A 15248-nucleotide genomic window follows, 5' to 3' on the forward strand; every position below is an offset into this window, starting at 1 on the left:
AACCCGTGCTAACTGTGTGACATTCTTTAGGTCAAGCGGCTGGTTACCTGCTGCACACCTTTAACACTTAAACACTCAACTCTCTTCTTCTTTTGGTGACTGATAGTCATATTTTCACATTGTTAGTTCTTAGGCTACTTTACTTTAGCTTAGCTGTTAGCAATGTCTTCCTTCTGCCCCTCTCCTTTAGCTACATTAGACATTTCTGTCATATTCACGTGATGTAACTCCGTCACGTTGTTCATTCTGGTCACATGACATCTGTTGCTTCTGTCCATCCTGGAGAGGATCCTCCTCTGTTGCTCTGTGAAGCTTCTTCTCATTTTCCCTGTGAAAGGGTTTTTACTCTCTTTTCTAGTTGTTCCTGATCCGATGTGAGGTCCTGGGACAAGATGTTATGTGTACAGATTGTAAAGCCCTGCGAGGATAATTTGTATTTGTAATTTTGGGCTATACAAAATAAACTGAACTGAATTGAATTGACCATGAGGGTGGGAATGGGACTCAGTCCTCCAATTTGTCAAAGATTAATAGCTCCCACTGTGAGAGGGGAGCAGCCTGCTAACTCAACGGGCTCACAAAGTGGCAGCGAGGAGAGCAGACTGTGGGAAGACACCGCCATTCATAACTGTCAACTTCCTGCAGTTGGGCCCTGTAGCGATGGTGCTAAAGGAGGCCTGGCAGAAACCGATTAAGTAGACGGCGAACCTCTGTTCTTTACCAACACTGTGCGCCGGGACTGAAGCAAAGCCAACATGGAAGTCATGACGGCTCCAGAGAAGAGGAGCGTCAGGGATGGTTATGATATTTAGTGAAAAACAGGTTGATTGCAGCCAAAATTAGCTTCTTTTTTCCAAATATATATGTTATTGTGTACAGATATGTTGTTGTTTTTTTTTTTGCACAGATATAGCTTTATTTGCATTGTTTAAACAAAGTGATTGCAAATGTTATTAGTTTTCGTCTTATGAAGCAATCTGGTTCACTTAAAAGTGATTGCAATTTTCTCTATTCTATTATTTGAAAAAGCAGATATGGATTCAAAATGGACCGTTTTGTTATGATTGTGTTGTGGCGCTGGGGCATGAACATTCTTCTTTCTCTAAAGTTGGCCCTGACAGAAAGGGTTTGAGAACCGCTGCTCTACAGCTTCATCAAAAGCTTCTATCACTTCCAAAAATCAATTGCCAGGCCCTCTGAGCAGAGCATGTTTTGGCCATCTTGATCAGTTGTGATAAGGAACCACGAAGCAAAGCTTTACTTCCTGTGTCCCGCCCACAACGTGCCGCTGAGAGGATGAGCATATGCAGACATCCAGACTGAGGGCTGGAGCTCGAGTTCATGAACAACGTTGCAACCTTGTGCGGGAACAACAGGAACCACACACACACACACACACACACACACACACACACACACGCACGCACACATAGTGTGTGATTATTGGAAACGTGTTGCGATTCGTGTTATGTTAAATATGGAAGACCATTTCTATGATAATGAGTCATAGCCAAAGAGTGATTTTGATATTGGTTTTCTTTTGAAAAAAAAAAGAAAATGGGCCCACAAAGACTTGTCTGAGTAAAATGATGCTATTTACTACATGAATACAGTGATCTTAATGTTTTGAAATGACACAAAACACTTAACTACTTAAATAAAACATAAAAGATGTAAATATCCTGACTCAGCAGTGTTTAGCTTTTTGAAAAACATAATATTAGTTTGTTATAAAGTATATCATAGTATATATAGTATTTCTAGATGGATTTATCGTGCTTGTGCAACCGTACCTAAAAGGCAAACTTCATAATTTACATAAGGTACAACAGAATTCCAGGAAAAATAATCCCTTTTTTCTTGTTATGGAACAAATACCTCGACGCAGACGCAATAAGAAGTACGGTTTCTGGCAAGGGCAGAAGTCTGAAGTGTTGCTCCTCTGCACTAGTGAGCACCGGCCCACTGCAAGCATTAATCATGCCTTCAAGTGTGAAGCATTTCATTTCAGCTGCAGCACAAACTGTGACCTCCAGGATGAGCACAAAGTCAAATCAACATACCCCCAAAAGTGAGTTGTAAGTTGTTGCATTACTGTATGCCCATACCTCTATGGATTATTACTGTATGGTATGTGATGAAATATAGATTACAGTACAGTACGCCCTCTGAGTGCCAAGAGGGATACGGTTTAAAGTCAATGTTGAAGTATTTCCACACAATAAATCTCTGCAGCAACTAAAACATAACCATTGTTGTGCTGTTATTAAGTGTGAAAGCTCCACTCAACAGAGTAATTAGTATTAATGTATTTAAATAAAATAAAGGGACTCATGTTAATGCATGTATGAGGCGAGAGGCTCAAAGTGAACGACATTCTTTAAAGCTGTTCTTCCTAAAAAAAACAAGTTGTTCTGATAAAAACAAGCATTGTCAGAAGACCAAGGACATGAAACGTCAGAGAGGAGAAGCTTTTAGTTCACGGCAGCGTGTCCTTGTAGACAGATGTGTGTTGTGGGTTTAAAGCCCCGTGCATCTCTTACAAAGACTTTATGTTGTGCGTCGGTATTAGAACCAAGGGCTGTGACCCCCAAACGCTGACATACAAACAAACCCTCTCTTCATACCACAAAGCATCAACCACCTCAACAAACTAACACACTGACGATGCTTTGGTACAAACACAACACTCACAAAGTTACTTCTGTTAACTGAAGACAATCTACTGCAAAAGTATAATCAGCTGTATTTTTGAATGTCATTTCCAGAGAGTGTTTGTTTTAATATTGTAATGTCCACTGGGATATTCATATTGGTGATGCATATAGAATGAAGCCGCTGTGTCTCTTCAGGAGCTCAGTGCTGTTCCTCCAGACTGCGTTGGAGTTTCCAGTTGTTCATATTTTATTTATCAACTCAAATGCCCAATTCCTTTGTTCAATATATTTCTTAAACTAAGATATGAATAAATACTGAATCATCACTTCATCAAACATGCAACGTGCATCCTAATTGAGCATCACGTATTTATTTATTACTTTCCCCCAATATGGTCAAATTTTATGGCAAGAAATATGGAAAGAGTTTATGAATCATCCATTAAGTCTTGTGATGCTGCTGCTTCAGTTAATGGCCGAAATGCAGATTCAACATCGACTGTCATCTGTTCATTCAGCTGCTGACGTATTATTGGTCAATGAGACACACCAGCAACTCACACACATACTCCCAGAATGCTCGGGGCTGGTGGAGTGTTGGGGAGTCTGAGTGGAGTGTTTACTTGTGTTTCCTGGTCAGGGGTGAGAGGAGCAGAAACACCCTTGAGGGGGAGGGAGGGCAATCACAAGTTAATGTTTCACATCCAACAGATTAGGAGCCAGCCGCCAGACGTCAAGTCCAAGCAGACGCTGGGGAGTGAAGGGTAATGGATCAGAGAAATTACTCTACGCTCAGCTCAGGAAAGAAAAGACACATTCACCCACAGAAGCCTCTCAGAAAACGCTCATTAGTGGGCAGCTGCTGCAGCGCTTCTGTCCTGGAAGCCGTACAGAGGAAGCCATGTTGTGGCTGCAGGAATCCATCAACACTAAACGTCTTCTTTTTGGAAACACGTGAACATATGGAAGACCAATCCCGCCCGAAAAATGTTTTCAAGATAAATGATCTAAAATTGGCCTATTTATTTTTTGGATCTGACCAAATACCTCAAAACTGACTTAATATTCATTAATCAGTGCAGAGAGATGCTGAATAAGACATTTTGAAGTGTAAATGTCATGATGTAACACACTGTGAAAGCCAGCAGAAGAGGTGCGTGTTGGCATTGTCTTCACTTCTCAGAACAGCAGCTTGCTGTCTGCTTCATTGGAGTCTATTTAATAACTTGATATTCTAGAACAGCTATAATCAACTGGCTGATATTTAACGCTTTATTTATGTATCTGCAAAACCTCAACGGAGCAAACGAAGCCCTGCGTGACAAAAAGCCTCATTTCTAGAAATGTTGCTTTGATCATTGGAACAGAACGGTTCACTGTGCTAACACAACGTTAAGTCGACTGTGTCTTAACTAAGAAGCCTACACATACACTAGTAACTGGAATATAGGATGCATTACATTTCTTTCTCATTACTGCCAGAGCATTTTGGATTTCTATAAACTGATCATGGAATTGTATAAAATGGATAAGTGGCTCCTCGGTGCATCCTCTGCATGTGCAGCTGGTAAACGATGAGATAACTGCAACCATCACTCAGACATGAAACACCAGCTGTTAGCCCAAACGTACCGAGCATTAGTGATGGGTGGAGTTCTCATTTATACCACAACCACAAAATATAATGAGCAGTCCATTGTATTTACATTCAGAAGACTGGATAGTGTTTCAACATTTCACTATTATTCTTTGATTCACAATTGTGTTTGTGTGTTTTGCTTCCAGCTATTTCTATATTTTTGCCTCCATCTTGGATCTCTGCAGTAAGAAAAAGAAACAAGAAAAAACAATCAAATGAACAGTAAATGTAACCAGCAAGTTCTAAATATATACAAGTTGAATATGAAAAGCAGTAGGGAGAAATAAACACTCATAAGGTCCTTATCTGTGACTTAAAGAATGAAATATGTATATCACATATACTTACAGGCCGTCATCACAGCCCCTTCCTCAACAATATCCTCTTTTTTATACATTTCCTTAAGTGTATATAAGTTTGGGCTTTTTCCTGTAAAACATTCCTGTGATACATAAAGGAACCAAGAATGTAAAGGGTTAAAGATTAAAAAAGTGCTTTTTAAATACGCAGATGTTTAGCGATTAGGACACAAGTCAGATATTTACATCCCAGCATTTCCTACATTCTTTGATTAGATAATAAAATGATTTCCTTTAGAGGTTGACAGACCGGCACGATGTCATTTATTATGCAAATGATGAAGAGAGAGGAGGAATGGAGCTAATGAGGTGACGAGAGAGCAGACAGGACGACTTATTGAATGAAATATGTGAAGCTAAAGTAGGACCTCATCACGTGCTGCTGACAGGTGTGTGTGTGTGTGTGTGTGTGTATGCGTGTGTGTGTGTGTATGCGTGTGCGTGTGTGTGTGTGTGTGTGTGTGTGTGTGTGTGTGTGTGGCAGACTTTAGGACGAGCTCACAGGCAGCATGCTGTCAGTCACCACGACGACGCTGCAGCGACATGTTGGATGTGATGCGTCTGATCTGAGCAGGCAGCAACGTGTCAATATGACACGATGAGGCCTACATCTACAGTCATAACTTGTAGTTTGTCATTCTATAACACACACGTTAACTCAAATGGAAGTGATCCAACATGAATCTGTAGGTTCCAGGTGTGGATGGCGCTCCCTCAGCGCCGCACCGTGCTCTCCGGGTCGAGGGCTCACTAGATCTCGAGTGGGTACGGAACGTTTGCCATGACGTGACTGTGAAGTTGTGATTCCTGGATGTGACGTGTACTTTGCTGTTGAATGCAGTGTGTTATGAGAAGCTGAGCATTCGCCTCCTCTGTTTCTGATCGCTGGCAGCAGAGCGACTGAGCTCAAAGGGACTCTTCCATCAGCGGCGCCTCCGGCTGCAGGCGATGCTCAGGGGCCTTCTCTTCTGTCAGAACACTGGGTCATTACTGAGAGGAAGGACCGAGAGAGTGTGAGAGGAGCAACACTCTGCTCACCGCACAAGAAAAGGAGCAACAGGTGAGAGCGCTGAAGGAGGGAATCTATAGTGAGAGATGTGACAGTAGCCCCAAAATGCCTCCGTCACCCAGGGAACCCGGTATCACACACACACAGTCGGTCGATGTTCATCTTCTTAATCTCCTCAGCATACCATGAGAGGGAAGAACTTAAAAGCACTTCATATCAGAACCGAGTTATAACAAGGTGATAAGGGGATGATGTATTGGAAAGGACAAAGTTGTAGCGGGATGATTGTAATTAAAGAGGTAATAAGCTCTAACACCATTAAGAACAGTCAGCGGCAGCTAATGATAACACGGAGTGGAGCTCTTCATCATGAGTCCTACTGTGGGACTTAATCTATTGATGGGACAATACTGTCAGTCCATATTGAGAAGAGTCTATTCAAGTACCATCTCCACCTCCAAGCACTGAACACACACAGTAACAGACAAAAATAAACCTTGACATTCATAAAACTGACCTTTTACTTTAAAGTCAGAGACAAAGAAACGAGTGACCTCTTGATTGACAGCGTGTAGGATAAGAAGCTCGTCGCTGCTCTGTGTGAAGCTCCTTCTCTTGATCTGGAACCTCTCCTGGCCGGCGCTCCGGGTCGCTGACATCACAGCTGTGAGAAGTGAGCAGATGCTTCAGCCCGAAGGGGACCGCCTGTTGTTCTCCGGCCCGACGGTATCTCCTTTACAAAGACTTTGTTCTGAAGGCCCATTGATCCAAAACCACAGTGAGCCTGAGAACTGGATGTGTGAGCGTCCCGGTAGTTTTGAGTGAGAGGCCTTCAGGTTGCTCTTGGGAACATTGTTGGATCATGAGGAAGTCTTCTTGGGTTCTAACACAAACATCTCTCTTGACATGAGCAACGTAACCCCCCAGGTGATCCAGTAGCTGCGGCCCTATTGGACCGGATCAGCCAGAGAATGGCAGGAGCATTCTTCACATGTGGTAACTTCTGGTGGGTCCACAGTGAGACTATTGGTGGAGCATCTGGACCCATAATACCGCCATCGGTGAACTGACGTGTAGTATTTTGAGATACAATAACAATCAGTTGTCGTTCTGCTGTCAGAGAGCTCAGCGCTGCAGGTTCTGTATTGGCTCAGAAACGTGTGGGAGGCCGAGCCGGGCGAATAAAAACATGTTGAGTTGCATTCTGAGAAATGACGGATCCAATCGATGTCTTTAGTTTCTGACCAATGCAAGTCAGGATATCTTTGTCTCCACAGCTTCTACTCTGGGTTTTCTTTTTTTTTGAATCCGTCTCTCTTTACATATCTTGATCTATTTCTCCCTATAGCACTCGCTCTTACTTGGCGGCATGATGAATGCCTGGTACCGGAGCAGATGGGCCACCGGGCCCCGGAGACCTCCCAGCCGGTGTGGGCCGATCCCAAAATAGACAGTTTCCTGACGCGAGCGCACGAGGGGAAACAGATGATAGTCGGCTCAGAGCACACGGCCCCAAGCTGAAGGAGAGCGACCGGATCCCCAGAGCAACCCACCAGCCTGCAGCCACACTACTGACTGTGGAGTCTGTGGTGTCTGTGGAGTCTCCTGTGTCTGTAGTGTCTGTAGAGTCTCATCATCATTAGCATCACTAGCATCCTACACAATGTGTGTACAATTTCTTTTTACAAAGTTATCGTCATTTTTTAATTTGTACCTTTTTAGTATGATGTTGTTATTTGTGCTGTATATTAATCATGTTCATATGCAGGTTCAAATCCTGAAATGGTCCTATGAAGAGTCCTCAGCACAAACTAGAAGTTTGACAATAAATACACGTTAACTTTAAGCCTCATGCTTACCCTCTAAGCTCTGAATATGACGAACACTACCCATCATGCATTGTGTCCAACAGATACAATGAATGTCTCAATAATTTGCAAGATAAAGGCTTATATGAGATATTTTACTTTTCAAACTATTAAATTGGTTGTTTTAAATCATCTATAGGTATCAACATAAATGAGAGAATCATATGATATAGATATCTGCGTCTTTGTGTTTTCTCTGCTCACAGGTTCACATCCTGGTTTCATCTGGACCTCCTGCTGCTGTCACTATTATGATGAGTCACATTACTATTATCATTACCGATACCATTACAGCTTTCATTGTTATTGTTGTTATTATTAATCTATAGCCACCACTGCTGTTATAAATGTCATAACTTTTTTATCAATATAATGCTTACTGCTCTCCTGATATTATTCCATCTGTATATTTGTATATATCTGATTCATCTGTATATTTTTATTCCATCTGTAAATTTAATATTCTTCTTTGTTACTGCTCATTTTTTCTTCTTAAATCTTTAATCTGTTACCGTTCTACTGTTTATTTACATTACTTGTTTCTTTTATCTTATTACTTGTGAGCAGTGCTGCTGTAATCTAAGTTACTAATAAAGGATTATCTTATCTTAATAGTTGCTGTCATGTGCATTGCATGTGTTGTTCATTCTGCACACATGACATCTAGATACAGATCGTAAGACTTCATGAAAACTGTGATTTGTGATATTTTGCTGTAGAAATAAAATGTACTTTAATTGTGTAATTCCATACCTATAAATATCTTTACCCGTCCTTTATAAGGGTCCTTAATAAGGGTCCTTAATAAGAGTCTGGCCTTTATTAGTTTGAGCTGGCTGGCTGTTAATTGATCAGCTAATGTGTATATCCCTGCTTTTTATTGATCATTAACAGTAATTAGTCTTTTGATAAGCACCAATAAGGAGGCTCTGTGACACATCACACGAGCGGATTAAGTTTCCAGCAATTCAGCACATGCACATCGTTGTGTGTCTGGTGATGTGTTTTTAATTTGCTTATGTTGTGATTACTTGTGTGTGCGTTCTCATTTTTGCTTTGAGCTCTCAGGGCCACCGTAGTAAAGAGTGACCGCCGACCCGTTCCCCTATAATCCTGCTGTCCATTCAAAAATAATGGGATTCCTGCTGGCTGACAATCCGCTAATGGATGTCTCTGTGGACATCAAATAATGGGACGTGAGATGTAAATAATGATGTAGCAAACGGACCTGAGTGACATTCCCTCATGTGTATTCATGCTGAGGAGAGATTCTGCAGCTTTATCTGTATCATGCAGTAAGGATCACTATAATCACAAGCCTGCGCTCACTGAATAGCAATGAGGCGAAGAAGCACCCCACCGCCTCACTTACATGGAGTCAAGTGTAAAATCATCGTGCGATGCATTTTATTTAATCAACTTTCTCTGAGCTTTTCTCAAAGCAATGTGAAGCAGAGAAGTAAAACATTCTGCCTTTTAAAGAACTCTCTGAACGTGTTCTCAGCACAATGACAGAGAGCACACAGTGTTCACATAAGAGCCAACGTCAGTGGACGTTTACTGCTCCTGCTGTTACGTAAATGAAACAGAGTCCAGGCTGTTCAAGGGCTCCTGCAGGAGCCTGTGGTCTAATTGTTTCAAGGTATTTTTAAAACTCTCTGAAGGGGTTTTCAGGCGTTTGAGTGAGAGCTCCATTAATGTGTCCGTCAGCACCAGCAGCACCGTTAGTTTTTCTCTTTACATTGAACTCCATCCGTCTGGTTTCAGGTGGAGGAAAACCAGCAGCGCAAATATGGAGGTGGAGGAATTTTCTATTTGCTCTGAAAACCAAATAGCAGCCGCTTCAGTCCTCAACCGATGAATGATGTTTCAACATCATATCAAGAAGCTTAAACTGCACCTGAACACAACACACACAATACACACATGCTCTAGTTGCTGCACAATCAACATTTGGTTTGTTTTACTCTCAGTATCAACAAGTGGCGAAATGTCAATCAACAACCTTTTAAATGTTCTTAATATGATGACGAGACACATTACCATTTCCAATATATGACAAACTATTATTATTGAATGACCACTCAAACGCCATCCACCGATGAAGGCCAGGAGATGTGGTCTAAAGATCCCATGGAAAACGAGTAAGTGGACTTTGAGCAACGATCGAAGGCACTTGCAAAATACACAACGGGAAAAAAAAGTTTATTGAGGTAAATTTGACATTAAAATGACACATGGGCATCATGAAAGAGCAGAGTTTGGAACCGCCTCGAGTGAACAGCATGCCGATCTGGTAATTTAGCGCAGATTGTTGTTTAAAGGTGCTAATCCATCAGCAGACAGGTGTTGCTGCACCCTGAGGCTGCATCTGCAGAGCCTTGCAAAACAAAGGCAGCCGCTCTTCAAGGCTCGTCTGGAGTCTGTTTATCCCGTGTTGATTTCACAAATAAACCATTTGAGGTTTGGTAATGGCTGCAATCAATAACTGATGTGTCTCTCTGTCAGTGGGAAAGTCTCGACTCAGAGGCACGCCACATGACTCCACCGCTGCATTCTGTACAAGCTGCTTCACAGAAAGTCTTCCTTGTATGTGCAAACTTGTCCAATAAAGATGATTCAGATTATAACGACACAATGGCACGTGAGGTGTGAAGGGTTTTGCATGAGAAGTATGTCCGTGCAACCTGATGCTACAGAGAACTAATGCGTCATCCTCACATGACGGCTCCAGAAGAGCAGGTTCCACTCACAGAAGTGTTCCCACCACCAACGCTTCCCGAGTCAGGCAAGAGAGTATTGACTAACAGAGCAAAGACAAGAAGTAAATAGATTAACGTCCTAAAGGTTGATGCCATCTGGTTCAGCTGCCATGAATGTGTCAGCACCACGGAGAGCGACACGGCTGAGTAGGGGAGGGGAAGCTGTTCACTGCGCTGTCCATGGTTCTGTCCATGGTTCTGTCCATGGTTCTGTCCATGGTGCTGTCCATGGTTCTGTCCATGGTTCTGTCCATGGTGCTGTCCATGGTGCTGTCCATGGTTCTGTCCATGGTTCTGTCCATGGTGCTGTCCATGGTGCTGTCCATGGTTCTGTCCATGGTGCTGTCCATGGTTCTGTCCATGGTGCTGTCCATGGTGCTGTCCATGGTTCTGTCCATGGTTCTGTCCATGGTGCTGTCCATGGTTCTGTCCATGGTGCTGTCCATGGTGCTGTCCATGGTTCTGTCCATGGTTCTGTCCATGGTGCTGTACATGGTTCTGTTCATGGTTCTGTCCATGGTGCTGTACATGGTTCTGTCCATGGTGCTGTCCATGGTTCTGTCCATGGTGCTGTCCATGGTGCTGTCCATGGTGCTGTCCATGGTTCTGTCCATGGTTCTGTCCATGGTGCTGTCCATGGTGCTGTCCATGGTTCTGTCCATGGTGCTGTCCATGGTTCTGTCCATGGTGCTGTCCATGGTGCTGTCCATGGTTCTGTCCATGGTTCTGTCCATGGTGCTGTCCATGGTTCTGTCCATGGTGCTGTCCATGGTGCTGTCCATGGTTCTGTCCATGGTTCTGTCCATGGTGCTGTACATGGTTCTGTTCATGGTTCTGTCCATGGTGCTGTACATGGTTCTGTCCATGGTGCTGTCCATGGTTCTGTCCATGGTGCTGTACATGGTGCTGTACATGGTTCTGTTCATGGTACGGTTCATGGTTCTGTCCATGGTGCTGTACATGGTTCTGTCCGTGGTGCTGTACATGGTTCTGTCCATGGTGCTGTACATGGTTCTGTTCATGGTGCTGTACATGGTTCTGTTCATAGTACGGTTCATGGTTCTGTCCATGGTGCTGTACATGGTTCTGTCCGTGGTTCTGTCCATGGTTCTGTCCATGGTTCTGTCCATGGTGTTGTCCATGGTTCTGTACATGGTTCTGTCCATGGTTCTGTCCATGGTGCTGTCCATGGTTCTGTCCGTGGTGCTGTACATGGTTCTGTTCATGGTACGGTTCATGGTTCTGTCCATGGTTCTGTCCATGGTGCTGTCCATGGTTCTGTCCATGGTTCTGTCCATGGTGCTGTCCATGGTTCTGTTCATGGTTCTGTCCATGGTGCTGTACATGGTTCTGTTCATGGTTCTGTCCATGGTGCTGTACATGGTTCTGTTCATGGTACGGTTCATGGTTCTGTCCATGGTGCTGTACATGGTTCTGTCCGTGGTTCTGTCCATGGTTCTGTCCATGGTTCTGTCCATGGTGTTGTCCATGGTTCTGTACATGGTTCTGTCCATGGTTCTGTCCATGGTGCTGTCCATGGTGCTGTCCATGGTGCTGTCCATGGTTCTGTCCGTGGTGCTGTACATGGTTCTGTCCGTGGTGCTGTACATGGTTCTGTTCATGGTACGGTTCATGGTTCTGTCCATGGTTCTGTCCGTGGTGCTGTCCATGGTTCTGTCCATGGTGCTGTCCATGGTTCTGTCCATGGTTCTGTCCATGGTTCTGTCCATGGTTCTGTCCATGGTGTTGTCCATGGTGCTGTCCATGGTTCTGTCCATGGTGTTGTCCATGGTTCTGTTCATGGTACGGTTCATGGTTCTGTCCATGGTTCTGTCCATGGTGCTGTCCATGGTTCTGTCTATGGTGCTGTCCATGGTTCTGTCCATGGTTCTGTCCATGGTTCTGTCCATGGTGCTGTCTGTGGTTCTGACACCGTGATCAAGACAGATCAAAGCAGAAAGCTGATCATTTAGTTTCTTGTTTTAAATCATCGTCTCATGTGTATTCTTATTCTCGGCTAAATGTCTGCTTCGCGTAAACTAAATATTATTATTAAGGACATTATTTGAAGATTATAAATTTCTATGTAAGTATGTTACTATTATAACTAATTTTACTCAAAAATCAACAAAAGGTGCCAAAGGCACTTCAAAAACACTTCCTCAGTGAAAAACATTGTGGGAATTAAAATGTTTCTGTTTACTTTGCAGAATCAGATTTGACAATTAAAATGCTGAATAATTATTCATAAAACTATTCAACATCTGAATTGGAATTGAAAGCTATCCCTGAACAGACATTAGGTAACTTTAAACACGTCATGTTGAGAATTCTTCTCTTTATATATATATATATATATATATATATATATATATATATATATATATATATATATATATACATATATATATATATATATATATATATATATATATATATATATACATACTGCTGTCATTGTTTGTCACTCATGACGTCATCCTTTCTGATCAGCTGGTCTCTCTCCAGCGGCTGGATGAGCCTCTCCTGGTGTTATGGTCTCTTTTTGAATGGGACTGTCTCTCTGCTTTCATTACGTTCATGGCGCCGCTACACGCGTCCCTCAGCCTCCTCATCACCTTCATCATCAGTCTTCAGAGTCATCATTTCATCAGTAGGATCTGGACTCCACGGGGTTCAAGTTGCTGCTGCTCTGGGCTCACGCCCATTGATTACATTCTCACACCATCAGCTTCACTTTGTTTTACATCTCATGTTTTAATAAACAAGTATCTGTTCCCAGTCACCAGCACTTTACAGTTAAAGTTACTGCAAACAACACATGACGAGGTCATACTGTGACATGAACCCAGTGTGAAGATGTTTTATGGGGAGTTCATTTGGCGTTTTGTGGCATTTGACTTTAATAAACACAGCAAAGGTGCATGCAGTGTTGTTTATGTGTTTTTTTTTAAAGAGGAAACTGTCTGTCAGACACACACTAGTGTGTGAGCTGCCTAGTTTTCCCATAATGCAGCTCAATAGCATCTTTCATTCGACCCTCCCTGCTGCCTGCTACTTCCTCATGTCTCCTAAACCAGATGTAACCATCGACGCTCTCGCCGGCTGAGAGATTGTCTCTGTAGAGAGTAAACGATATTCATCATCATTTATAAATATTCATCCTCAGCTTGCGCCTGAACACTCCGTCATTGTTCTGTGTGTGTGACAGGTGGTTAATTTTTCTGTCTGACTCAAATGGGTTATGATGTTAAGGAAAAATAAGCCACAGGATTTATAGTCATCCTGAGAGGAGGTGGCAGAAAAAGTGTATTAGCTGCAGCAACAAAAACAGGTTGGAGTTTATTTGTGCAGCCTCTGAGTGACAATAAAGACAAATACAGTTGATAAAATGCGATGGCAGAAAAACAAGATGAGAGAAAAGATGCAATCGATCATCTAAACAAGTGAAATTAAAAAAGGAACAATGTGCCTACATAAACCTCTTCAGAGGAGAATCAGAAAGCAGGATGACGGAGACAGAATCCACAGAATACAGAGAGGCCGAGGTCTGAAGAGTCTTCAGAGAGCAGAGGAGAGTCAACATCTCCACTGAACCACCTCAGAGGGAAGGACTGACGTGTGAGAGAGAACGTAACGTTCTGGAGATAAAGCATCAACTCATTTCAATGTTGCTCACAGGTGGGTGCACCAAATGCTGGAGGAATACAGAGATCAAGGGCCTCATGTTTCCTCCTCACTCGCACATCACACTAGGGGGTGGAGGAGGCCGATGGGGGGTCTCTCTCTTTTGTTTGACTGTGGTTGGAGGTGTGACTCTCCTCATGTTCAGGCGGGTGGAGACGGTTGTTTCATTGAATCTTGTGTCGCAGGCTGCTCTGAGGAGCTCCTGGAAGTTTCCTTCCTACAAGAAGTAAACAGACGAGAGACATCTTTGAGTCAGAGAACATCTTCCATCATAGAATCCTGAATTACATAAAGGATCATCTTCATAAAAGCAACATCTTGGTAGACCAGAACTCCACAGACCTGCGTATGTGTAGATTATATCATCTCTCTCTCTCTCTCTCTCTCTCTCTCTGTCTCTCTCTTCAACTGCCATGTAGGACCATGTAGAACCCTGTAGAACCATGTAGAACCCTGAAGAACCCTGTAGAACCCTGAAGAACCCTGTAGAACCCTGAAGAACCCTGTAGAACCATGTAGAACCCTGAAGAACCCTGTAGAACCAGAAAGAACATGACAGTCAAGACCAGAAGTATTCGCTAACTCGTGTTAGAATCACTCAAGAAGCAAGTATGTAGATTATACAAAACAATATTTGAGATATTCTAACGTTCCAGTAGGACTGGTGCAGACTGACAACGTTCTGGAAGTACTGGGAGAATAATTTGGTTATGAGAGGGAATCCATTCCTTCTGACTGGTGGGTTTGTCATCAGCTGTTAATGAATTGTAAAGTCTGTATGATGATAACTGATAAATGTTTTACGAAGTCTTATCTTCACTCAGCACACTTTGTGATTAGTCTCAATATGCAGATCAGTAGGCAGACCTGTCATCACAAAGTGTCTCTGTGTGTTGTACTACACACTGCTACATGTTGTGATACTTCCTGTTCTGTGGCAGTTATCTTGCTCACGTGGCCGTACTGACGCAGTAGGAAATAAACTGTGAATGTGTGATTCATGTTATATGAATCACACATTCACATAAGTAGTGTTTTCTAATGAATCCTCTAATAAAAGACATAAGGATGGGTCACATGACTCAGCTCAGCTGTGTGAAGCCTGAAACCTGCTCACAGCTCTACCTCTAGGTCTTCACTGTAGCCCATGGTCCATGATGTTGGATCCCCAATAGCCCGAAAATGTGGACTGAAAGCCCATTTCTCCTCAAACGATCTGAAATTATGAAATGAGTGAGCCATGTGCTTCTGTTTGTGGAAGAGAAAG

At 42.9% G+C, this 15248-nt stretch overlaps 1 protein-coding gene across 1 annotated transcript; it reads left to right on the forward strand.

The window, feature by feature from the left end:
* Positions 1-11038: 11038 nt before the first annotated feature.
* On the forward strand, positions 11039-14211 carry LOC137794323 (ATP synthase subunit a-like). Its single transcript, XM_068591074.1, has 2 exons — positions 11039-11989; positions 14167-14211. Exons 1-2 carry the CDS (start codon positions 11039-11041, stop codon positions 14209-14211), a joined length of 996 nt encoding a protein of 331 aa, XP_068447175.1.
* Positions 14212-15248: the final 1037 nt, after the last annotated feature.

Source organism: Clinocottus analis, unplaced genomic scaffold (assembly GCF_023055335.1).
Source record: "Clinocottus analis isolate CAN_PGR_092001 unplaced genomic scaffold, fCliAna1.0.p SCAF_24, whole genome shotgun sequence".
Classification (NCBI taxonomy): Eukaryota; Metazoa; Chordata; class Actinopteri; order Perciformes; family Cottidae; genus Clinocottus; species Clinocottus analis.